Source organism: Pan troglodytes, chromosome X (genome assembly GCF_028858775.2).
Source record: "Pan troglodytes isolate AG18354 chromosome X, NHGRI_mPanTro3-v2.0_pri, whole genome shotgun sequence".
Lineage (NCBI taxonomy): Eukaryota > Metazoa > Chordata > Mammalia > Primates > Hominidae > Pan > Pan troglodytes.
This window is the reverse complement of record NC_072421.2, coordinates 41,278,660-41,305,780: the sequence shown is the minus strand read 5'-3', so window position 1 is coordinate 41,305,780 and position 27,121 is coordinate 41,278,660. Positions and strand designations below refer to the sequence as shown.

The 27,121-nt window shown below is 43.1% G+C and overlaps 1 protein-coding gene and 1 long non-coding RNA gene across 2 annotated transcripts in view; one reads left to right on the top strand and one right to left on the bottom strand.

The window, feature by feature from the left end:
* LOC129138624 (uncharacterized) overlaps positions 1 to 22,436 on the top strand; it is a 46,103-nt gene extending 23,667 nt beyond the window's left edge. The window contains exon 2 of the long non-coding RNA XR_008541947.1: positions 22,173 to 22,436. This is a non-coding gene — a long non-coding RNA (uncharacterized LOC129138624). The remainder of the gene's footprint in view (positions 1 to 22,172) is intronic.
* The window catches only part of LOC739560 (putative E3 ubiquitin-protein ligase makorin-4), a 30,898-nt gene continuing 12,438 nt past the window's right edge, over positions 8,662 to 27,121 (bottom strand). Inside the window, exon 2 of the mRNA XM_016944331.4 lies at positions 8,662 to 12,078. Coding sequence (XP_016799820.1) covers positions 12,074 to 12,078 — 5 coding nt within the window. The 3' untranslated portion in view covers positions 8,662 to 12,073. The remainder of the gene's footprint in view (positions 12,079 to 27,121) is intronic.

The following is a 27,121-nucleotide window of genomic DNA, read 5'->3' as shown; positions in this document are numbered from 1 at the left end:
CATACCAGCCTGGGCAAGAGTGAGACTCTGCCTAAAAAAAAAAAAAAAAAAGTAGAAAAAAATTAGCTGGGCATGGTGGTACACGCCTGTGGTCCCAGCCACTTGGGAGACTGATGTGGGAGGATTGCTTGAGCCCAGGAGGTGGAGGCTGCAGTGAGATGAGATTGCACCATTGCACCCCAGCCTGGGTGACAGAGTGAGACCCACTCTTGAAAAAAAAAAAGAAAAAAAGGTTGGAGTCTTCTTTTGTTAATCTTTTTGGAAATATAAGATACATATTAAAATGTGCACAAACAACAGGTTTATAGCTTGATGAATTTTCACAAACTGAATATCCCAACAAAACCAGAACATTAATTACTAGCATCCCATAAGGTCTCTGTACCCTGCTTACAGCCACTACTACCCCCAAGGGTAACTACTATCCTGACCTCTAATAGCACAGATTATTTTTGCCTCTTTTTGTTCTTTATATAAATGGAATCATACAGTGTGTACCCATTAGTGGCTCACTTCATTGCTCAACATTCTATTTATGAGAGCCATCCATACTGTATGTAGTTGTAGATCGTTTATTCTTACTACTGTATAGCATCCCATTGTGTGAGCATTCCACAATTTATCCATTCTACTGTTGATAGACATCTGGGTAGTTTCCAACTGGGGGCTATTATGAATACCTATGGATATTTTAGCACATGTCTTTTGGTAAACATATGTACACATTTCTCTTGCACGTACATCTAGGAGTGGGACTTCAGAGTTATAGGGGTGGTGTTTGTAAAAGCTACAACAGTTTTAAGTGTTTCCAAAGAGGATTTCTTAAAGAAAGTGTGGATTCGAGCCTCTACTCCCACTCTCTCACATCAGCCCAAGAACCAGAAGCCAAAAGGGGTGTGGATTTTAGAGAAACACTGTATGGTGAGCATCACCAGAGCTGCAGTCAAAGGGGCCCAGCGAAGGAGCCTCCCATGAGCCCCATGGAAGAATCTATATGCCAGGAACATGGCCCAACCTACAGAAACATTTTAATCTAGCGCAGCATTGTCCCTGCCTCCACATGGGTAATGTGAAGGGCTGCTGTTGAGAGGCTAGCCTTTGAGTTCCATTTCTGGACAGCTGGTTTTCATCTGACCAACTTCACTCCTTGGCTGTGTGACTTTTGGAAGGTCATTCTTTCTCTCTAGGCCTCACTTTTCTCATCTCTCTGATATGAGGCTGCTTTCTGCTCTGAACTTGTAATTGACTGCGTTCTAAATGCCTCACGAACGGAAAGCACATGTTCACTTTCCTCTGTATTCCTAGAGAGCACCTCATGCTCTACATACCTATTGGCACAGTAGGTCACTAGACAACAAATGTCTTGCAATTTCATTTTCTAAAGAAAAAAAATCTGCTTTTATGGGTTCAGTGATGCACAAAATGAGGATTTAATTGGCGCATTAAAATTAGCAACATGGTGTGTGTGTGCCTGTCCAAATATAGATGTTATACTGCACACCAGCTTTATGGAAAAATCCACTTCCATTCTTGTGCAACGGAGTTTCTCTGAAGAAACAGAGCAAAGACCATCTATGTATCATAAATTTGTCAACTCACTATTTTACCCAAGGATGTTGGGTAATTAGATTCCAACATAGACCCAAAGAATTCTTTTCTTCATCTGGGAACTTGTTTTATCACTTGCTACTGCCTTGTTCCTAATGCTTAGCATTTAAAGGTTATATATAGGAAAAAAAAAAAAACACTCCAGACATTATGTAGTCACTGTCTAGAATGGCATTATATTTTAACAGGATATTATCACTCTGAAAAAAAAGAAATCATTTTTACTGGGTAGGAAATTATTCCATCATACGGTATTATTCAAGCAATTAGAAATCACATTGTGTGGTGAATGATCAGCTCTTCTTGGTGGAGTTTGTTATTATACTGTTTGTATTTAAAATGTGGGGCTGCAGAGAGAAGAAGGCTTCTTTAGTAGAAGCATGAACACTCTAAGCAGCTCAGGCAGGTGAGCCGTGATGCAATTTTATTTCCCAGGAAATTCTTTCTGGAGTTCCCCTGAAGTTCCCTGTCTTACTTCACCCACAGAAACCTTGAATTCTTTCCCTTTAGCTAAGCTAGGCACCCCTAGGGCTTTATAGGGAACTGACAACTTAAAACTTGGTATTGATCCAAAAGTTTGTTAGAAAATCTGTCTTAGAATTCAGAACAGATTTTCTTCAGTTCTGTATGAATGACTGGTTCCTAAGCACACCACCAGAGCCCATGCCACCCACAGGAAATGAGATGCTAGTATTAATGATGGTCAAGAACCAGTTACTTGATAGAGTGTTATTTCCTGGTGAAAATCCACTCTAAGTTTTCTTGTGAGAACAGAAACTCAGCTCACCTTCTCTCCTCCCTACTGTGCTCTACTGTCAGAAGTGGGGATTCCTACACCATGGGGGATTGGAGTGTGCAGGACAGGAAAATGAGTTGGAAGGCATCCAGAAGTCTGAGCAAAGGCAGGGGCTTCCCAGCAGTGACAGAAAGACGAAGGGAAAAGGAGCAGGGGTGGGCCCAGCAATGATGCAGGGGTAGAGGTGAGAATATTTATAGCTTCAGCTGCAATCAGGAGGAAAGTCCCTGGACACAGAGGTAATTTTGCTCATGGGACATCGGCAACTTGTACAGTCATAATTGAGGGACTGTCCCAGTGAATACACAAGTTGATGCTTTAACATTCACTCAAGCCTACTGAAACTTAACCTTTCTTTCCACTTAAAAAAAAATCATGAAAATAAATCATTCTATAAAAAAAAGATACATGGACCTGTATGTTCATCGCAGCACTATTCACAATAGCAAAGGTATAGAATCAACCTAGATGCCCATCAATGGTGGATTGGATAAAGAAAATGTAGTACATATACACAATGGAATACTACACAGCCATAAAAAATAATGAAATAATGTCCTTTGCAGCAACATGGATGGAGCTAGAGGCCATTATCCTAAGCAAATGAACACAGGAACAGAAAACCAGATACCACATGTTCTTGCTTATAAGTGATAGCTAAACATTGGGTACATAAGGACATAAAGATGGGAACAATAGACACTGGGGACTACTAGAAGGGGGAGGGGAAAAGGGGGAAAAGGGCTGAAAAACTACCTATTGTGTACTATGCTCACTACCTGGGTGACAGGATGATTGGTACCCCAAACCTCAGTGTCACACAATATACCCATGTAACAAATCTGCACATGTACCTCCTGAATCTAAAACAAAAGTTGAAATTATTTTAAAAACCATAGTTCAGATATACAAAAAGTATACAGAACAATGTAACAAACATCCAGCTGAAGATAGAAAACATTTCAGGGCCGGCTGCGGTGGCTCACGCCTGTAATCCCAACACTTTGGGAGGCTGAGGCAGGCAGATCACCTGAGGTCAGGAGTTTGAGACCAGCCTGACCAACATGGAGAAACCCCATCTCTATTAAAAATACAAAATTAGCCAGGCATAGTGGCGCATGCCTGTAATCCCAGCTACTCGGGAGGCTGAGGCAGGAGAATCGCTTGAACCCGGGAGGCGGAGGTTGTGGTGAGCCGAGATCGCGCCATTGCACTCCAGCCTGGGCAACAAGAGCAAAACTCCGTCTCCAAAAGGAAAAAAAAAAAAAAAACCCATTTCAGATATAGTTGAGCCCTCTGTTGTACCAAGTCTCACTTTCATTCTCTACCCCAAAACAGCTACAAGTTTGGTATTATCATTTCCATGTGTATTTTTATTATTTTATTACATGTAGATCACATATACGTATATTATAAATCTATAGACATTATATCCTATTATAAATCATTAGGGATATATGTTTATCCTAAATGATTTGATATTTTTGCATATTTTAACATTTTATAAGTGGTAGCACTTTTTTTTTTTTTTTTTGAGACAGGGTCTCATTCTGTCACCTAGGCTGGAGTGCAGTGGCACAAACATGACTCACTGCAGCCTTGACCTCCTGAGCTCAAGCAATCCTCCTGTCTCAACCTCCCATGCAGCTGGGACCACAAGTGCACACCACCATGCCCAGCTAACTTTTTAAAAACTTTTTATAGAGATAGGGTCTCACTTTGTTGCCCAGGCTGGTCTCAAACTCCTGGGTTCAAGCAATCCTCCTGCCTCAGCCTCCCAAAGTGCTGGGATTACAGGTATGAGCCACTATGCCCAGCCTAATGGTAGCACTTTCTATGTGTCCTGTCACTTGTTCTTCCTTTCTAACATTATGTTTTAAAAATTAGTCTATCTTGCTTGGAAATATACTACAAAGCTATAGTAACCAAAACAGCATACAGCATGGTCCTGGCATAAAAACAGACACATAGACCACTGAAACAGAATAGAAAGCCCAGAAATCAATCCACACATCTACAGCCAACTGATTTTCAACAAAGTTGCTAATAACACACATTGGGAAAAGGACAGTCTTCTCAATAAATAGTGCTAGGAAAATTAGATATTCACATGCAGAAGAATGAAACTAGAACCCTATCTCTCACCATATACAAAAATCAATTCAAAATTGATTAAAAACTTAAATGTAAGACCCAAAACTATGAAACTGATAGAAGAAAGCAGGGGAAATGGTTCAGGGTGTGGGTCTGGGCAGGGATTTTTTTTGATAGAATCTCAAAAGCACAGGCAACTAAAGCAAAAATAGACAAGTAAGATTATATCAAATTAAAAAGTTTCTGTACAGCAAAGGAAACAACAGAATGAAGAGACAACTTACAAAATGGGAGAAAATATTTGCAAACTATGCATCTGACAAGGGGGTTAATATCCAGAATATGGAAGGAACTCAATTCAATAGCCAAAAAAACCCCATCTGATTAAAAAGTGGGTAAAAGGCCTGGATAGACATTTCTCAAAAGAAGACATACAAATAGCCAACAGGTATATGAAAAAATACTCAGCACCACTAATCATCAGGGAAATGCAAATCAAAACCAGTGAGATATCATTTCATACTAGTTAGAATGGCTGTTACTAAAAAGACAGAAGATAATAAGTGTTGGCAAGGATGTGGAGAAACGGGAACCCTTACATACTGTTGGTGAGAATGTAAATTAGTACAGTCATTATGGAAAACAGTATTGGAGGTTCCTCAAAAAATTAAAAATAGAACTACCATATGATCCAGCAATCCCACTACTGGTTATATATCCAAAGGACATGAAATTGGCATGTTGAAGAGTTATCTGTACTCCCATGTTTATTGCAGCAGTATTCATAATACCCAAGATATGGAGTCAACCTGTGTTCATCAGTGGATGAATGGATAAAGAAAATGTTGTATATATACATGATGGGGCCAGGCGTGGTGGCTCACACCTGTAATCTCAGCACTTTGGGAGGCTGAGGAGGGTGGATCACTTGAGGTCAGGAGTTCCAGACCAGCCTGGCCAACATGGTGAAACCCTGTCTTTACAAAAAATATATATATATATATTAGCTGGGCATGGTGGTGGGCACCTGTAATCCCAGCTACTCAGTAGGCTGAGGCAGGAGAATTGCTTGAACCTGGGAGGCAACGGTTGCAGTGAGCTGAGATTGCACCACTGCACTCCAGCCTGGATGACAGAACAAGACTCTGTCTCAAATAAATAAAAATAAAATATATACAATGGAATACTATGGATAAAGAAAATACTGTATATATACATAATGGAATACTATTCAGCTGTAAAAAAGAATAAAGTTCTGTCATTTGCAACAACATGGATGAACCTAGAGGATATTATGTTAAATGAGCCAGGCACAGAAAGATAAATACTGCATGATCTCACTCATAGGCAGAATCTAAAAAAGTTGATCTCATAGAAGTAGACAGTAGTAGTGGTTACAAGAGGCTGGGGAGGGTGGGGAGATGGGGTATGGAAAGAGGTTGGTCAATGGGGACAAAGTTACAGTTAGATAGGAATAAGTTCTGGTGTTCTATGGCACAGTAGGGTGACTATAGTTAACAATATTTTGTATATTTCAAATTTCCTAGAAAAGAGGACTTTGAATGTTCTCACCACAAAGAAATGATAAATGTTTAAGGTGATGGATTTGCTAATTGCCCTGACTTGATCATTATACAATGTATATATGTATTCAAATATCACATTGTACCCCATAAATATGTACAGTTTTTGGTGTCAATTAATAAAATAAAGCTTAAAAAAATTAGTCCATGTTGCTAATGTGGCTCTAGGGCATCCATGTCAATACTGCTGTATAGTATTCCACCTTATAAACAGACCTTTTCTACCACCCAAACTCAGGACCCAGCCATGCACTCACTTCTTTTTCCCACCTCATACAGGATATTAGATTCTTAACTCACAGTCAGAGGAACACCCTTTTCTAAGGACCAAATTGTCCAGGTGCCTCACCTAAGCCCTCCTTCCTGAGCCCCAGGAGAAGCTGCCATTGGAAATGGCAGGCTGCCTGGTGAGTATGGATTCAGAACATGATCTGACCTTGACAGAGAGTTTGTCCTTGTCATGGGATAAGAACAGAAGAACTGCCTCCAGCCCCGGTGGATAGATGACTCACATCCCTGGAACTTCCTACCTCTTTTCCCTGGATGGGATCCAAGTCATGCTGTCAAAATAGAATTAATTCACTCTTTAAAAGGGAAAAAAATTCTCAAAATTTAGAATAACAGAATCATACAATGCAAGAGCTAGAAGAGTAACTTGTCCCTGCCTCCTTCCCCAACACCTTAATATAAGACAAGGGACATCTGGGCATCAGCCAAGCCAAGTATCTGAGGATATTTCTAGACAGCAGTCACTTGGGGTTTTTCTAGAAGGGGCCGAAGGGTGAAGACCTGAAAAGGAGCAAAAGCAGAGTGTTGGAATGGCTGAGAAGCACCCTTCATGATTAATCAGTGACATTTAGAGCCATCTCTCAGCTCAGCTCAGCTCACCAGAGCAGGGAATCTCTTGGCAAAAGTCTCTGTCCCAGGATTTCTGGCACTTAGTTTGCTGGCCTGTATCAAGCATTCCTTGAAAACTATCTGGCCGGTCAATGCTGGTGCCTGCCATGCAGTATCTTTGAAGTAGGAAAAGGGCTCCTTTGAGTTCTAACCAACAGCTTTGACTGTGTGGAAGCTGTTAATTTACCACAGTTGGCTGCTTTCCCCATCACCCCTCTGATCTACAAGAAGGATCTGAAAAGGAAGCCCTGAAAGTTAGCGCTAACATGAACCCTAGAGATGTTCTAGCCCAACACCTGATTTATCAAGTTATTAGTTTAACAAATAGGGGCCAAGTGCCTACAGTGTGCCAGACTCTTGGCTGGGCACTGCAAATACAGCGATGATCAAAACCAAACATGCCTCTGCCCTCTTGAAGATTACATTATAGTGGGTAGGAGTAGGGGGTGACCAATATTAAAAGCAATCACACAAACAAATGTAAAATACATAATGCTATGAGGCAGACTTAGGGAGGTCAGGAAGGGTTACCTCAAAGAGGTAAGGCTTAGGCTGACATGTGAAGCAGGAGCAGGCATTAACACAGCAAAGAAGGGGGAGAGAGCTTTAGGGGAGAGGGAACAGTGAGTGGTAAGATGGAGCACAGCAAATTTGAAGGGCAGAAAGAGGCCATGTGGCCAAAGTAGAGATGGGGAGATGAAGCAGGGGAGCAGAGGCCATATCACTTAGAACCTTGAAGCCTATGTTAAATATTCTGGTCTTTATCCTAAAAGCAATGGGAAGCCATTGAGAAGCTTCAACTGAGGGATGGGACATAATCAAAACTGAATTTTCACAAAGATATCTTTGACCTCTGTGTGGCGAACAAACTGGAAAGGGGCCAATTGGGAGGATATTTTAAGTGAGAGATACTGGTGGCTTGGGCTGAGGTGGGGCTGGTGGTGGTGGAAAAAAGAAGAGAACAAATATGAGAGATATTTAGGAGGTTAAATTAATAGGACTTGGTGATGGCTTAAATATAGGGGTGACAGGGAGGTGGAAGTCAAGGACAGTTCACAGGTTTCTTCAATTGTTGGTACTATCAAGTGAAATAGGACCAGGTTTGTGACAGAAGATTGAGTGTTGAGTTTTGGGTGCTTTTGTGATATCCAAGAGGTGATATCAAGCAGATCACTGACTACATTTGGATCTGGGACTGAGAGAAGAGGTCTGAGCTGGAAATCTACATACAGTTGACCCTTGAACAACTTGGAGGTTAGGGACATCAATCCCCTATACAGTAGAAAATCCATGACTCCTGAAAAACTCAGCTACTCATAGCCTACTGTTGACCTGAAGCCTCACAAATAGCATAAACAGTCAATGAACACGTATTTTGTATGATATATATATATATATATCTTTATATATATTATATGGTATTCTTACAATAAAGTAAGCTAGAGAAAAGAAAATATTAAAAAATTAAAGGGAAGAGAAATATATTTACTATTCATTAAGTAGAAGTGGATCATCATAAAAGTCTGTCTTTGTTGTCTTCACATTGAGTAGGCTGAGGAGAGGAGGAAGAGGAGAGGTTGGTCTTGCTGTCTCAAGGGTGACAGAGACAAGAAAATCTGTGTATAAATAGACCTGCGTTGTTCATTTCAAGCCTGAATTGTTCAAGGGTCAACTGTATACCCTTAAGACATCTGCAAATAGGCAGTGATTTAGTCAGGATCTCAAAAGAAAACAGATGGTACAATCAAATTAGGATAATTCAATTAGGATTAATAAAAAATATTAGGTTCCTGCTGCATAACAAACAGAACCATAACCTCATTGGCTTAATAGAGCAAACATTTTATTTCTTGGCCACAAGTGTGTGGGTTGGTTGTGATTCAGCTGATTTAGGCTGGGTGCAGCTGGACCAGGCTGACTCCAGACTTCAAGTTCCATTCATGTCTGTTTCATGTGTCTGATCCCCTCTGGGAGTGGTGCCATATCAAAGACTCAGAGTTGGCCTCTGCTGTTGGCCAGTCAGGCATCTAGCAGTGAGCTTTGTAACGGAAGCCTATATTGTGGATGCTCTGACACTGAGTTTATAAGATCATCGAGGAAACACCAGGATAAGTGGGGGAAGAGTCTGACTGACATCCAAGGATGGATTCTCTAGTCCACCTAATTATTGACAGCCTCCTCTGCAGTAGATGCCCTCTACTCAGCATTTATATGGACATGGATATTTTCATATTTTGGGCTTAGTCCCAGAGGTCCATCCATATACCTGCCCCAATACCTCCTTACCACCAGTTTTCCAGTCTTGCTCTTTCCAAGTCCCTGACCAATTGGATAACCCATTAGCCATTGCTTATGAGGCAGTGTGGATCCAGTCATCTGGCTGTTCTCAGTCCCAACAAAATGAACAACCAAATGAATCACTGGAAGTTCTGCCTTCTGGGAGGATTTTCCTTCATCACCATTTTCAGGGCCACTTCAGAATATGGCTGTGGTATAATAGACGTCCACTTCTGGCTGATGCCAGCATAGCATGCTACTATGGTTTAAATGTTTGTCTCCTCTGAAACTCATCTTGATACCTAATTCCCAATGTGGCAATATCGAGAGGTGGGACCTTTAGGAGGTGATTGGATCAGGAGGGCTCTGCCCTGGATTAATAAATTAATGAGTTAGTGGATTTATGAGTTATGAGAGTAGGACTGATGGCTTTATAAAAAGAGGAGGAGAGACCTGAGCTGGCATGCTCAGCTGCTTCACCATGTAATGCCCTGCATTGCCTCAGGACTCTGCAGAGAGTCCCCACCAGCAAGAAGGCCCTCACCAGATACAGCCCCTTACCAGATACAGCCCCTTGACCCTGAACTTCTCCACCTCCATAACTGTAAGAAATAAATTCCTTTTAAAAATAACTTACCTGGTTTCAGGCATTCTGTTATAAGCAACAGAAAAAAGGGACTAAGAAAATTGGTACCAAAAGTGGAGTTGTTGCTAATAACAAATACCTAAAAATGGGGAAGCATCTTTGGAACTGATAATGGGGAGAGGCTGGAAAAGTTTGGAGGAGCAAGCTAGAAAAAGCCTGTATTTCCGTGAACAGAGCATTAAGGGCAATTCTGGTGAGGGCTTAGAAAACAAGAAGACTAGGGAAAGTTGGGAACTCCTTAGGATTGGTTAAGTGGTCGTGACCAGAATATTGATAAAGATATGGTCAGTAAAGGCCATTCTGATGAGGTTTCAGATGGAACTGAAAAACAAGGTATTGAAACCTGGAGTAAAGGCTGTTCTTGTTATAAATGAACAAAAAAGTTGGCTGAACTGTGTCTATCCCCAAGGGCTTTGTGGAAGGCTGAGCTGGAGAGTAATGATGTAGGGTATCTGGCAGAAGAAATACTGAAGCAGCAAAGCATTTAGCCTGCTGCATGGCTACTTTATTTTTTTTATTTTTATTTATTTATTTATTTTTATTTTTATTTTTTTAGTATTTATTGATCATTCTTGGGTGTTTCTCAGAGAGGGGGATGTGGCAGGGTCATAGGATAATAGTGGAGAGAAGGTCAGCAGATAAACATGTGAACAAAGGTCTCTGGTTTTCCTAGGCAGAGGTCCCTGCAGCCTTCAGCAGTGTTTGTGTCCCTGGGTACTTGAGATTAGGGAGTGCTGATGACTCTTAACGAGCATGCTGCCTTCTAGCATCTGTTTAACAAAGCACATCTTGCACCGCCCTTAATCCATTTAACCCTGAGTTGACACAGCACATGTTTCAGAGAGCACGGGGTTAGGGGTAAGATTATAGATTAACAGCATCACAAGGCAGAAGAATTTTTCTTAGTACAGAACAAAATGGTGTCTCCTAGGTCAACTTCTTTCTACACAGACACAGTAACAATCTGATCTCTCTTTCTTTTCCCCACATTTCCCCCGTTTCTTTTCGACAAAACCGCCATCGTCATCATGGCCCGTTCTTGATGGTCGCTGTCTCTTTGGAGCTGTTGGGTACACTTCCCAGACGGGGCGGCCGGGCATAGGCGCTCCTCACTTCCCAGACGGGGCGGCCGGGCAGAGGCGCACCTCACTTCCCAGATGGGGTGGCGGCCGGGCAGAGGCACTCCTCACCTCCCAGACGGGGTGGCGGCCGGGCAGAGGCGCACCTCACTTCCCAGATGGGGTGGTGGCTGGGCAGAGGCGCTCCTCACCTCCCAGACAGGGTGGCGGCCGGGCAGAGGCGCACCTCACATCCCAGATGATGGGCGGCCGGGCAGAGGCACTCCCCACCTCCCAGACGGGGCCGCCGGGCAGAGGCATTCCCCACCTCCCAGATGGGGCCGCCGGGCAGAGGCGCTCCTCACCTCCCAGACGGGGCGGCCGGGCAGAGACGCCCCTCACCTCCCAGACAGGGCAGGTGGGAGAGGCGCCCACTTCCCAGACAGGGTGGCCGGGCAGACGCGCTCCTCACCTCTCAGACGGGGCGGCCGGGCAGAGGCGCTCCTCACCTCCCAGACAGGGCGGCCAGGAAGAGGCGCTCCTCGCCTCCCAGATGGGGCGGCCGGGCAGAGGCGCTCCTCGCCTCCCAGACGGGGCGGCTGGGAAGAGGCGCTCCTCGCCTCCCAGACAGGGCGGCTGGGAAGAGGCGCTCCTCGCCTCCCAGACGGGGCGGCCGGGCAGAGGCACTCCTCACCTCCCAGACGGGGCGGCCGGGCAGAGGCGCTCCTCACCTCCCAGACGATGGGCAGCCGGGCAGAGACGCTCTTCACTTCCCAGACGGGGTGGCGGCCGGGCAGAGGCGCTCCTCACTTCCCAGATGGGGCGGCCAGGCAGAGGCGCTCCTCGCTTCCCAGACGGGGTGGCCAGGCAGAGGCGCTCCTCACTTCCCAGACGGGGCGGCCAGGTAGAGGTGCTCCTCACTTCCCAGACAGGGCGGCCAGGCAGAGACGCTCCTCACCTCCCAGACGGGGTGGCGGCCAGGCAGAGGCGCTCCTCACTTCCCAGACGGGGTGGCCGGGCATAGGTGCTCCTCACATCCCAGACTGGGCGGCCAGGCAGAGGCGCTCCTCACATTCCAGACGATGGGCGGCATGGCTACTTTTAACTGCTTACATTAAGCTACAAGAGGGAAAAAATAACTTAAAGATGGAATTTATAATAAAAAGGAAAGCAAATTGAAAAGATTTGGAAAACTCTCAGCCTCGCCATGTAGTAGAGAATGGAAGAGTATTTTCAGCAGAGGAAACCAAGAGTGTAGCCCAGTGACTGTTTGCCAAAGAAATTAGCATATCTAGAAGGGAGCCAGGTGCTATTCCTCAAGACAATGGAAGACCCCCAGAGGCATTTCAGAGGACTTTGAGGCTGCCCCTCCCATCACAGACCCAGAAGCCTGCGAAGGAAGAATGGCTTCAGGGGATGGGCCTGAGGCACCCTCTACAGGCTTGCCGCCCAGGGCTGCCTCAAGACTCTTCTGCTCCCCACACTCTGGCACAGTGCTTCTTGGCACCCCCAGCCATGGCTCAAGCAGCCCCACGTGCAGATCGACCCACTACCCAAAAAGATACAAGTTTTAAGCCTTGGCAGCATCCACATGGTGCTAATTCTTCAGGCGTTCAGAAAGCAAGAGCTGCGGAGCCTTGGCAGCCTCCATGCAGATTTGAAAGAATGTCACTGAAAGCCTGGGGGCCCAGGCAATGACTTGTCAGAGGCAGAGCCACTGCACAGAACCCTCACTAGAGCAATGCTGAGCAGAAGTGTGGGGTCAGAGCTGCCACAGAGAGTCCTCATCAGGGCAATGTCTAGTGGAGCTGTGGAAGTGAGGCTACCACAGAGAGACCCCACTAGGGTCATGTCTGGTAGAGCCATGGGACTAGGACTCCCATGATGACCCCAGAACTGTGGAGTCACTGGCAGCATAAAATGTCCACCTGGGAATGCTTCAGGCACCAGACCTCAACCTGGAGCAGCCACAGGGGCTGTACCTAGCAAAGCAATAGGGGTGGGGTTGCCTGAGGCCCCAGTGTGTCCAGGAGGTAACACGTGGAATCAAAAGAGTTTATTTCCCAGCTTTAAGATTTAATGTCTGCCCTGCTGGGTTTCAGAGTTGCTTGGGGCCCGTTACTTCTTTCTTTTTGCCTATTCTCCCTTTTATGTCTGTACCATCAATGTGTCTTGAAAGTAGACAGCTTGTTTTGATTTCACAGGCTCATAGATGAGCCTCTAGACTTTGTATTTTTGAGTTGGCGATGGAATAAGTTAAGACTTTGGGGCCATGGGGATGGAAGAAATTTATTTATATGTGAGAAAGACATGAGTTTGGGGGGCCAGGAATAAAATGCTATGATTTGAATGACTATCCCCTCTAAAGCTCATGTTGAAACTTAATCTCCAATGTGGCAGTATTGAGAAGTGGGGACTTTAGGAGGTGATTAGGTCATGAGGGCTCTGCCCTCATAAATGGATTAATCCATTAATGGATTAATGGATTATCACAGGAGTGGGACTGTTGGCTTTTTTTTTTCTTTTTCTTTTGGTGGGGGGAACTGATGGCTTTATAAGAAGAGGAAGAGAGACCTTCACTAGCATGCTTGGCCCCTTCAGCATATGATGCCTTGCACTGCCTTGGGACCCCGCAGAGTCCTCTCCAGCAGGAGCAGGAGTGTCTTCACCAGATGTGGCCCCTTGGCCTTGGACTTCTCAGCCCCATAACTGTAAGAAAAAAATTCCCTTTTTTCATAAATTACCCAGTTTCAGGTATTCTGTTATAAGCAACATAAAATGGACTAAGACATATACAGATCCATTAGGGAGGCAGACCCAGGCCTTTTCCTCCTCTGATAACAGGTCATAGGAAATGGAAGCCATGAAGTATGGACTGAAGGAGAGACACAACAGTGGTAAGAGCAGATACCATGGGAGTCTGAGCCACCTGCTAGTGTAGTTTTCTCTTGCTTTCCAAACATGCTTGGGATACACATAGGGAGCAAGATGGTGGAATAGAAGTCTGCATCAATTGTCCCCCCTTGCAAGGACACCAAATTAACAACTACACAAAAAGAGCACCTTCATGTGAACCAAAAATCAGATAAGCACTCACAGTATCTGTGAATCCTCATAGTTTTAATTTCATATCACTGAAAGAGGCACTAAAGACACACAAAAAAGTAAAGATATTCCATGTTCACAGATTGGAAGAATCAATATTGTTAAAATGTTTATACCACCCAAAGCAATCTACAGATTTAAAGCAATCCCCATCAAAATACCAATGACATTCTTCACAGAAATAGAAAAACAATCCTAAAACTTATATGGAACAACAAAAGACCCAGAATAGCCAAAGCTATTCTAAGCAAAAAGAACAAAACTGGATGAATCATATTACCTGACTTCAAATTATACTACAGAGCTGTAGTAACCAAAACAGTATGATACTGGCATTAAAACAGAAACATAGACCAATGAAGTAGAATAGAGAACCCAGAAACGAATCCACACACCTACAAGGAACTCATTGACAAAGGTACCAAGAACATATACTGGAGGAAAAGACAGTGTCTTCAATAAATGGTGCTGGGAAAACTGGATATCCAGCTTAAATCATTTATATCCAAAAGACAAGCAATAACAAATGCTGATGAGGATGTGGAGAAAAGGGAACTCTTGTACACTGTTGGTGAGAATATAAATTAGTACAACCCCTATAGAGAACAGTTTGAAGGTTCCTCAGAAAACTAAAACTAGAGCTACCATATGATCCAGCAATCCCTCTGCTGGCTATATACCTAAAAGAAAGGAAATCAGTACATTGAAGTAATATCTCTGCACTCCCATGCTTGTTGCAGCACTTTTCACAATAGCTTAGATTTGGAAGCAACAGATGAATGGATAAAGAAAATGTGGTACTTATACACAGTGGAGTATTATTCAGCCATAAAAAATAATGAGATTGACTGGGCACAGTGGCTCACACCTGTAATCCCAGCACTCTGGGAGGCCGAGGCCAGTGGATCACCTGAGGTCGGGAGTTTGAGACCAGCCTGACCAACATGGAGAAACCCCGTCTCTACTAAAAAAAAAATACAAAAAAAATTGGCCAGGTGTGGTGGTGCATGCCTGTAATCCCAGCTACTCGGGCAGGAGAATTCCTTGAACTCGGGAGGTGGAGGTTGCGGTGAGCCGAGATTGCGCCATTGCACTCCAGCCTGGGCAACAAGAGTGAAACTCTCTCTCAAAAAAAAAAAAAAAAGAGATCCTGTCATTTGCAACAACATGGATGGAACGGGAGGTCATTATGCTAAGTAAAATAAGCCAGGCACAGAAAGACAAACATCACATGTTCTTACTTATTTGTGGGAGCTAAAAATCAGAACAATTGAACACATGTAAATAGAGAGTAGATACTCTTCCCAGAGGCTGGGAAGGGTAGTTGGGGGTTGGGGGAAGGTGAAGATGGTTAATGGGTATATAAAACATAGAAAGAATGAATAAGTCCTAGTATATGATAGCACTACAGGGTGACTATAGCCAATAATAATTTAATTGTACATTTAAAAATAACTAAAAATATATAGTTTGATTGTAACACAAAGGATAAATGCTAGAAGGGATAGATATCTCATTTTCCATAATGTGACTATTATGCATTGCATGCCTGTATCAAAACAACTATGTACTCCATAAATATATACACCTACTATGTACCCGCAAAAATTAAACATTGAAAAACTCAATAAATATGCTTCTGCCTGGTTTCATATATTCCACTTCAGTTTTTTAATGAAAAAATGCTACGTATGTCCAAGCTTGTGGCTTGGTAGATCATTTAATACCCAGCTCATAACGGACCTTTACAAAAGCAGTAAGAGTAGATGCTAAATTTTATTGAATGCTGTTACATGATCTATAAAGATAAGCGTGTGATTTTTTTGCTCTATTAATATCACATCATAGTAATAAATTTCTGCACACTAAACTATCCTTCCATTCTTAGTATAAACCCCACTTGGCGACAGCAATTTATTTATTTATTTATTTATTTTTGAGACAGAGTCTTCTTGCTCTGTTACCCAGGCTGGAGTGCAGTGGCGCCATCTCAGCTCACTGCAACCTCCACCTCCTTGGTTCAAGTGATTCTCTTGCCTCAGCCTCCTGAGTAGCTAGCTAGGATTACAGGCACGCGCCACCATGCCTGGCTAATTTTTGTTTTTAGTAGAGATGGGGTTTGGCCAGGCTGGTCTCGAACTCCTGACCTCAGGTGATCCACCTGCCTTGGCCTCCCAAAGTGCTGGGATTACAGGCGTGAGCCACCGGGGCTGGCCAAATAATTTTTTTTTTAATATGCTGCTGAATTTTGTTTGCAAATATTTTATTTAGGATTTTTACATTGATATTAATGGGTGAGATTTGTTTGCAGTTTTATTTTGTGTGTTATTTTTGCTAGATTTTATTTCAGTATTATAGCTTAATAGAATTCTATTTCCTTCTTTGTCTATGCTCTGGAACTCTAAAAGCATTAGAATTATCCATTCCTTAAATATTTGCTGGAACTGCTGTGTGAAACTTTACCATCACCTACCAGTTCTGCTGAGTTTCTCTGGGTCAACTCATGCCTTGAGCAGGAAAGCTTTTCTTAACAGACCAAACCACCAGCAGATATGCCCTTTAGTTCAGTGTTTCTCAGAGTGTGGCCTGAAATCACCTGGAATGCTAGTTTAAAAAGCCCTTTAACCTTTTAAATTATAATTTCTTGGTGGGGGGGTCAAGTTTTCATTTTTCACGTGCTCTCCAGGTAATTCTCCTGTACACTCTAGTTTGAATCTTCCTTATTAGTAAGAAGCCTCCAATTTCTCCATGTTAAAACAAAAAACTTGGCCAGCCGTGGTGGCTCACCCCTGTAATCCCAGCACTTTGGGAGGCCGAGGCAGCCGGATCACTTGAGGTCAGGAGTCCAGCCTGGCCAACATTGAGAAACCCCGTGTCTACTAAAAATACAAAAATTAGCTGGGCTTGGTGGTGGGCGCCTGTAATCCCAGCTACTCGGGAGGCTGAGGCACAAGAATCACTTGAACCTGGAAGGTGGAGGTTGCAGTGAGCTGAGATTGCGCCACTGCACTCCAGCCTGAGCGACAGAGCAAGACTCCATCTAAAAAAAAAAAAAAACCAAGACAAGAGACTTTCATAGTCCATTCGGGTTGTTATAACAGAATACCACAGACTAGGTGACTTATAATCAACAGAAATTTATTTCTCACAGTTTTGGAGGCTGGATGTCCAAGATCACAGTGCCAGCAGATCAATATCTGGGGAGGGCCTGCTTTCTGGTTCCTAGACAGCTGTCTGCTTGCTGTGTCCTCACATGGCATGAGTGGCAAGTGAACTCTCTGGGGTCTCTTTTATAAGGGTACTATTCCCATTCATGGGGGCAGAGTCCTCATAACCTAATCATCTCCCAAAGGTTCCACCTCTTAATACCATCACATTGGGTGTTAGGATTTCAACATATGAATTCTGAGGGGACACAAACATTTAGTCTAAACAAAGACTATTCTGTCCCCAGGTCTGCCCTATTTTGCATAGGTGTGTTAAATAAAATTTATGGGAGGCCATTGATTTGGACTGAGCTCCTGCACTAGGCTCCAACATATCAACTTAAAATGGAATCACTCGTGCTAGGGTTCCACATCACCAAACTGAAACCTAAGCTGTTTACTTGTGTAAGATCTGACCTTCCAAAGAATCAGGAGAAAGATGATAGCCCAAACCCACTAAGCCAACATGATTCCCTATAAGGAAAGTAACTGAAATAACCAACTCTCTGTCCCTTGTTTCTGTTTTCTTCAACCTTTTCTGCCTATAAAGCCCACCCACTCTTCTCAGCTCATTAGAGCTTTTTTCTATTTTGTAGACTGGATGCTGCCCAGTTCATGAATCACTGATAAAAGCCAATTCATCTTTAAAAACTCAATTTGCTGAAATTTTGTTCTTTGACAGGTGCCTGTGAGCCAGGTAAAGCCTGTTTTCCTTCTCTTGCCCATCTATTGATGGCCTCAAGGAAAATTATATACCCAGTGATTCCCTTCTCTTTTCCTAGAATCATCCTCTGAGGTCCAATTTTCCCCCTTTACCAGTGGTGTCTGTTTGGTGGGAAAAGCTTTATAACAGTGATCAGAACTTCACTGAGGGTCAGAGATGGATAGGGTAACCAACCATCCTGGTTTGCCCAGGACTTTCCTGATTTAGTAGAGAAAGCCCTGTGTCCCAGGAAACCCCTGGGTCCTAGGCAAAGTAGGACAGTTTGTCACCCTATATCCTGTGTCAGACCTGGTATAATCATGCAGTCCATCAATCTTTCACCACACTTAGCTGTCCAAGGTTATTTCTGGGAAATCTGGCTGGATGAGTTGGAAAGAACACCCTTCTACCACCAGCACCACCATCCTAAACTACATTTAACACTCTAAATTCTGGGCTTCATTCCAGACCTATTGTGTCTGAATCTTGTTAAAACAAGATTCGAATACACATTAAAATTTGAGAAGCACTGCCCCAGGGCATTTGTTCTCAACCTTGGCTGCACAGTGGAATCATCTGGGGAGTTTTTTAAAAAAATAATGATATCTGGGTCTTGCTTCCAGTGATTCTGATTCAGATGGTCTGGTTCAGCTTGGGTATCTGGATTTTTTTTAAAACTCACCAAGTGATTCTAATGTGCATCCAAGGTTGAGAACCACTGCTCTAGACTAGAGACTAGAATAAAACTCCAGCCTGGGCAATGGAGCAAGACCCTGCCCCTGTCCCTAAAAAAAAGAGAATAGAGTACCTTCAGTCCAGATGCTAGGGTATGCTTGGATGACTGTCCAAATCTAACAGTCTTGCACAATATTGATTTCCTCCCCTTCTACCAGCCCTCTTAACCTTACAAGAGGATAAAGGCTAGCACTGTGCTTGGCCAACCCTTCTTCCCTTCTTGTCTAATATGCTGTTATTGTATACTAAACTATACTATACTATACTGTACTGTACTGTACTATACTATACTATACTGTTCTGTTACAGTCTACCAGCCACGAAGTCCTTCTTTTTTTTTTTTATGATTACAACAGTAATCATGCCCTGCCCAAGTCCTATTATATGTTAGCTTTTATTGTGCTCTAATTGTTTGGTCTCTTTTTTTTTTTTTTCTTTGAGACAGAGTCTCACTCTGTCACCCAGGCTGGAGTGCAATGGCACAATATCGACTCATTGCAACCTCTGCCTCCCGGGTTCAAGTGATTCTTGTGCCTCAGCCTCCCAAGTAGCTGGAATTACAGGCGTGTGCCACCACGCCCGGCTAATTTTTGTATTTTTAGTAGAGACAGGGTTTCGCCATGTTGGCCAGGCTGATCTGGAACTCCTGACCTCAAGTGATCCACCCGCCTCGGCCTCCCAAAGTGCTGGGATTACAGGTGTGAGCCACAGCACTGGGCTTGTTTGATGTTTATTCATCAATGTTCTTTTGGTGACAGGTGACCAAAGCCTAACTTGATCTGGCTTAAATGGAAAGCCAATATATCAGCTCATATAAGAGAAAAGTGCAGGTGTACTGACTTCATTCAAGTATGGCTGGATCCAGGTACTCAGATGATGTCATTAGAAAGACACCTTTCTCTCCTTCACTTAATATTGATTTCCTCTGTGTAAGCTTCATTCTCAGGCAGGTTCTCTCCACTTGGTAGTGAAAATGGCCATTCTAAAGATGCGATAGGTTGAGAATTTTTAATTCTGTAGTACTTTGAAATCCTCACCAGATAATTATGTTTCACATTATGCCTGCGACCTCAGTCAGCCACATTTTAAATGCCACTTAAAATGTCAGCCACATGTTACAGAAACTGAGCCCCAGGAAGTGTAAAACCATAACAGAGAACAAAGACAAGCCCTGGAAAGCAAAAATGATGGGACATAAAGACCTCACTCTGATCTTTTATTAATGGATCTTTTAGAAATAGATTGTTACAAGTCCCAAAGCATTTTCACTCATTTATCAGACATTTACTCACTACCTACTATGTATCAAGTATGGTGCTGGGGGTTCAGATGAGTAAGACTTGATCCCTCTTTTCACAATCTCAGAAGGTAGCAGACAAGATAGGCACACTACCAACCATATTGCAACATAATGAGGGCTACTGTGCAAGTGTGGGCTGGGCAGGTGCTTGGTGGTGCAATATTTAGGAAAAATTGTGTTAAATGTTTTCTAAAGTCCCTTTTAGTTTGAAATTTCTGCAGTTTATTTCTCTTTCTGAAGTCCTCCTTTCTACTGTAACAGGGGGATTTAGCTCTGTGGGGATGTGGGTGGACTCCAGCTAAACCTACTTACATATCACCTTAGAAGTTTTTTCTCACAGTAAAAGCCGTTTCCAGGGCCACTGTTTAAAATTACTTATGTATGCTCCAGAAGAAAATCACTTAGAATGACAGAAGCAAAGGCTCGTGACTTGTAGAGAGAATGGAAAGTAGGTGTGTTCAATGAAAATGTTAAAAGAGCTGCAGAAAGAGAAAGACCAACTGCACAAGAAGAATTTCATTTGAATAGCCCAAGCTAAAATTTACAATGCAAATAGATGCTAAGACAAGGAAAGGACCTTAATTTTATTTTGGTCTTTACGTGGAAACCCATGGAAGTTTTGTGCTAAGCCTTAGGTATTGTAACACATCAAAATTTGAAGTGTCTCTGTTTCTTAATCTCTTGTATGTGGCCTTTTCTGTTCTTCCCATTAGCTGTTAGAAAGCTATTAGTCCTGCAGAGAGGAGATCTCTGCATAATAGTGGCCACCATTCATGGAACGCTTAACATAGGCCACTGTGCCTTTCATCCTCACATTTAAAAATACTTGACTCATTTAATCCTCATTCTATGATTGGTAGGCAGGTAGTAACATTATTATGCCCATTTTTAAGGTGTAAAAAGAGGAACTCAGAGAAGCTGAATTTGCCCAAAGTCCCAGAGCTAATAAGAGGCACAGATAAAAATACAGAGATTTCTGACACTAGAGCCCATCAAAAGATTAGATAGTAGATGAAGTAGATATGTAGACAGATGGATGAACAAACAGATGCACAGACAGATAGATGATGTTCATGAGGAAGAGAGTCTCTACTCTTAGCTCTTAGTGGTTAACGAGAATCAGACTTATTTAGGGAGGTGGTCAAGTTGGTTACAAGTTGAAACCTGGAATTCTCACACGGTTGCCCTGGTTCCCAGAGCTCAGAGCTGCCACAAAGAAGCCCCATTAAAGCCCAGAGTTTAGCCTGGCTGGTGACCCTTCCTCTTTCAGCTTCTACTTCCCAGAGGAATTTCTAAGGCTCTTGAGGCAATGGATAATCCTATTTGCCAAACCTTTTGAATGATAATCACCTGGGGTAACTTTTAAAATTCAGAGTGCATGTTGAAATGATTACATGTTGAAATGATAATACTGTAGTTATACTGAGTTAAATAAAATATTAAAATTTAACCTGTTTCTTTTTACTTTTTGAAATGTGGCTGCCAGAAAACTGAAAACTACATATGTGGCTTGCATTATATTTTATTGGAAAGAGGTGCTCTATAGAATATGCTAACTTAGAAGGTTAGTTTTAAAGGTACTAAAAGTGTCACTGGGATAGGCAGGGAAAAGAGATGGGACAGGAGTTCAGTGTGAAGCTGTCTTCACAGGCAGAATTAAGAATAATTCAGGACAGAAATGTAGTTATAATTAAGCATTAATCAGGCTGCACTTTGGCCCATTTCCTTGCAACCGAAAGTCATGTAGCACTAGATACTGACCATTTTCATCTCCACTGTTCTTATAGATAGGATTTCTGACATTAGAATCATAAGGCTTTTGTTTAAGAATTACTTAAGGCCAGGCGCAATGGCTCGCGCCTGTAATCCCAGCACTTTGGGAGGCTGAGGCGGGCGGATCACTTGAGGTCAGGAATTCGAGACTAGCCTGGCCAACATGGTAAAACCCCATCTCTACAAACAATATAAAAATTAGCCGGTCGTGGTGGTGCACGCCTGTAATTCCAGCTACTCGGGAGGCTGAGGGAGGAGAATTGCTTGAACCCGGGAGGCAGAGGTTGCAGTGAGCCGAGATTGCGCCCCACTGCACTCCAGCCTGGGTGACAGAGCGAGACTCTGTCTCAAAACAATAATAATAATAATAATTGCTTAGTGTGTTTTTCAGATTCTGAATTCCATTAGGACAACTGATGCCAACCAGTTTGAAGACCCCCACAGAGGAACCGAATCAGCATGAGAATACAGCTGTTTCTTCTCCCTGTCCCATGACTTCACCCTGCACTCTTCAACCCATCAACAATTCAACACTTCGGCCTCCTCCAACACCCTTGAAATCCCTAGCCCCAAACTCCTCAAAGATATGAATTTGAGGTTCCTTTCCATCTCCTCATTTGGTGACCCTGCGATTAAACCTCTTTCTCTGCTGCAACCCAGTGTCACAGCCTATTGATTTGTCCCTCACATTGGGCAACAAACCTATTACGGTTACAAGTGAGGTTTCTTTTTCTTCCCCATCGTTTCCTACTCCTTCAACTTCCTTAAAGCAAAAAGGGCAATTTATTCCTGGGTGTTTCATAAAACACAAGGGCAGGATAAAGCGGGAAAGAAGTTAGGGCTAGAATGTTCTCTGTCCCTTGTTTCTGCCTCTTTCTTTTTCCATCTGCTCCATTTTTTTTTTTTTTTTTTTTGAGACGGAGTCTCACTCTATTGCCCAGGCTGGAGTGCAATGGCACAATCTCGGCTCACTGCAACCTCTGCCTCCTAGGTTCAGGTGATTCTCCTGCCTCAGCCTCCCGAGTAGCTGAGATTACAGGCATGTGCTGCCACACCTGGCTAATTTTTTTTTTTTTTTTAGTAGAGATGGGGTTTCATCATGTTGGCCAGGCTGGTCTCGAACTCCTGACCTCAACCCTCCCAAAGTGCTGGGATTACATGCATGAGCCACTGCATCCAGCCTGCTCCATTTTCTTTCTTACAGCAACCCTGTCATCCCTGTTTCCTAGTCTATATGACAGAAAATGGCCTCCACCAAAGGCCCACAAATTTAGATTTCCTTAGTTAGATAGAAGAGCTAAAGTGAGTTTAAGTGTTGAGTCTCTATAGACAATACCAAAAATGAAAAAAATAATAAAAGCCACAATTTCCAGAGAAGGATTGTGATTGGTACAGCTTGCATCTAATCCCTTTCCTGGATTCATCAACTGTCCCCAGGGTGCCATGGGCACACTGTACTAAGTTAGTAGTTCTTAGGGTAATAACCTCATTACCAAAGTGGGAGGGGCAGGGGTGATTCCCAGAAAACCAGGGAGGGAGAAGGGAATAGGAACACACGAAGCAGATGAGCACATAATTGGCACCTATGCCCGCACATAGTGCTGGCTGTGGGAACCAGCACAGATGGTCCAAAGAAGCTCTGTCAGTGCTCTGTAACTGCAAGTGTTTGTTATGGATTGAATTGTGCCCCCACTCCCAAATTCATACGGTGAAGCCCTAATCCTCAATGTGACTGTATTTGGAGATAGGGCCTTTTAGGGAAGTAATTAAGGTTAAATGAGGTCATAAGGGTGGGGCCCTAATCCCACAGGACGTGTGCCTTATGTGAAAAGGAAGAGAAACCAGAGTGCTCTCTCTCACTCTCTCTGTCTCTCTCTCTGACTCTCTGTCTCTCTCTTTGTCTCTCTCTTTCTCTTCATGCACACAGAGGAAAGGCCAGGTGAGGACATTACAAGAAGGGCCGCTATCTACCAGCCAGAAAGAGAGGCGTCACTAGAAACCAATCCTGATGGCACCTTGATCTTGAACTTGTAGCCTTCAGAACTGTGAGAAAATAAATTTCTGTTGTTTAAGCTACCCAGTCTGTGGTATTTTATTATGGCAACCCAAGCTGACTAATACAGTGTTGTTATTAAATTCGAGCTTACTGCCTGTCTTTCCCTAAGCTCTGGTGTGATTTCTATGAAATTAGTAACAGGCTTTCATGAAGTGCCTTTTACAGAAAAAAAATAGGAGATGATCCTCTGGATCTAGAGCTAGGCAGAGTCTTAGACTTGATACCAAAAGCATAAGCTATAAAAGGAAACATTGATAAACTGCACCTCACTGAAATTAAAAAAACTTTTGTTCTGTGAAAGCCCAAGTGAAGAGAATAAAAAAACAAGTTACAGCCTGGGAGAAAATATTTGCGAACCACATATTTGACAAAGGACTACCATCTAGAACATCTTTTTTAACAACTCTCAAACCCAACAGTAAGAGAACAAACAATTCAACTGGAAAGTAGGCAAAAGACATGAAGAGACACTTCACTGAAGAGGATATATAGATGGCAAATAGGCACATAAAAAGACGTTGAACATGATTAGCCGTTAGAGAAATACAAATTAACACACACTGAGATATCACTACACATATATCGGACTGGATACAAATTAAAAAGACTGACAACACCAAATGCTGGGGAGGATGCGGAGAAACTAGATCACTCATAGATTACTGGTGGGAATACAAAAATGATATAGCCACTTTGGAAAACAGTTTGTCAGTTTCTTTAAACACTAAATATACAACTGCCATACAACCCAGTAATTGTATTCCGGAACACTTATCCCAAAGAAATGAAGACTCATGTCCAAACAAAACTCACAAATGTTCTTAGAAGCATTATCTGTAACAGCCTAAAACTAGAATCAGCCCAGCTGTTCTTCAACAGATGAATGGTTAAACAAACAATGCCACACCATGGAATTCTATGCTGTGTAGTGTTTTATTACTACTTAACAATAAAAAGGATCAAACTATTGATACTCACAACAACCTGGATCAATCTCCAGAGAATTATGCAGAATGAAAAGAAGCCAAACCCAAAAGGTTTGTGTGATCCCATTTATGTAACATTTTTTGAAATGACAACATTTTCAAAACATAGATTAGTGGTTGCAGGTGGTTGGGGAATGGGGGTGAGAGGGAGGTGGGTATAATTATAAAAGGGCAAGAGGAGGGATCATTATAGTGATGGAAATGGTCTGTATCTTGACTGTGATGGATAATGATGTGGATACATGAGCCTACGCAAGTGATAAAATTGTTTAGGGCCGGGCGCAGTGGCTCACGCCTGTAATCCCAGCACTTTGGGAGGCCAAGGCAGGTGGATCACCTGAGGTCAGGAGTTCGAGACCAGCCTGACCAACATGGTAAAACCCTGTCTCTACTAAAAATACAATATTAGCTGGGTGTGGTGGCACATGCCTGCAATCCCAGCTACTTGGGAGGCTGAGGAAGGAGAATCATTTGAATCCAGGAGGCAGAGGTTGCAGTGAGCTGAGATCGCGCCATTGCACTCCAGCCTGGGCAACAAGAGCGAAACTCCATCTCAAACATAAATAAATAAATAAAATAAAAATAGTTTAGAACTTACACACACAACACACAAACATACATACACAGATACACATACATGAGTACAAGTAAAACTAGAGAAATCTGAAAAGGTTCAGGGTATTGTATCAATATCAATATCCTAATTGTTGTGCCAGGTGCAGTGGCTCATGCCTGTAATCCCAGCACTTTGGGCTGAGACAGGAGGATTGCTTGAGGCCAGGAGTTTGAGACTAGCCTGGGCAATATAGTGAGACCCGGTCTCTAAAAAAATTTTTTTTAAACTTAGCTGGGTATGGTGGTGCATACCTGTAGTCTCAGCTACTTGGGATGCTTGAGGCCAGGAGTTGGAGGCTGCAGTGAGCTATGATTGTACCACTGCACTCCAGCCTGGATAACAGAGCAAGGCCCTAACTCTTGAAAAAAGAAAATCCTAGTTGTGATATGACAGTATAGTTTGCCAAAATGTTAACATTGGAGGGAAACTGAACAAAATGTATAAGGATCGCTCTATATTATTTCTTACAACTGTTATTGGCAGCAAATCCGTATGGGTCTGCAGCAACCTCAATTCTTGCCTCCTCAGAAGAAAGAATTTGACTCAGGGACATAGGCAAAAGGAGAGACCAAGGCAAGTTTTAGAGCAGGAGTGAAAAAAGCTTTAGAGTAGGAACAAAAGGAAGGAAAGAACACTTGAAAGAGGACCAAGCGGATGACTTGAAAGACAAGTGCGTGCTTTGACCTTTTGACTTGGGGCTTTATATGTTGGCATACTTCCAGGGTCTTGCATCCCTTCTCCCCTGATTCTTCCCAGCACTTGGGAGAGGAGCATGCACCGTGTGTTTACTGGAGTTGTATGCATGCTCACTTGAGGCATTATTCCCTTACCAGCCAAATGTCCCCAGGAAGTCATATATACTAGTTAAACTCTGCCATTTTGCCATTTTGTGTGCATGCTTGAGCCCATTCGCCCAGCTTCTGAGATCTTATTGGGACACTACTGATCACCAGTTTCAGGTTTTTCCTCTCTGTAGGGAGACTGCCTTTCCCTGGCACTGGTTGCAACCAATTATTATTTTAGAGAGACAGTTCACAACTGCCTGACCCTCACCTGATGGTCACCTGACATTCCTGGTTGGGAAGGCCCTCTCCTGCCTTGTTTATGTCTGACTAGCTAGCTACATAACACAACTACATGTGAATCCACAATTATCTCAATAAAAACATCAATTAAAAATGTGGATTACTTATTGTGGGATAAGGCAAAGGATCTGAAAGCTATTACAGTGCTGTGTAAGGAACTTTAAAGTCTCATTCCCCAAACAAAATTGTATTGTTTCTTCCTCTGTACTTCCACTATAGTGCTTATCACATTGTTTCCTTTCTTTCTTTCTTTCTTTTTTTTTTTCTGAGATGGAGTCTTGCTCTGTTGCCCAGGCTGGAGTGCAGTGGTGCAGTCTCTCTCGGCTCACTGCAACCTCTGCCTCCCAGCGGTTCAAGCGATTCTCCTGCCTCAGCCTCCCGAGTAGCTGGGATCACAAGCACCCACCACCATGCCCAGCTAATTTTTGTATTTTTAGTAGAGACGGGGTTTTGCCATGTTGGCCAGGCTGGTCTTAAACTCCTGACCTCAGGTGATCCGCCTACCTCGGCCTCCCAAAGTGTTGGGATTACAGGCGTGAGCCACCGCGCCCAGCCTATCACATTTTCTAATTGTAGACTGTCTCTCTGACCACACTG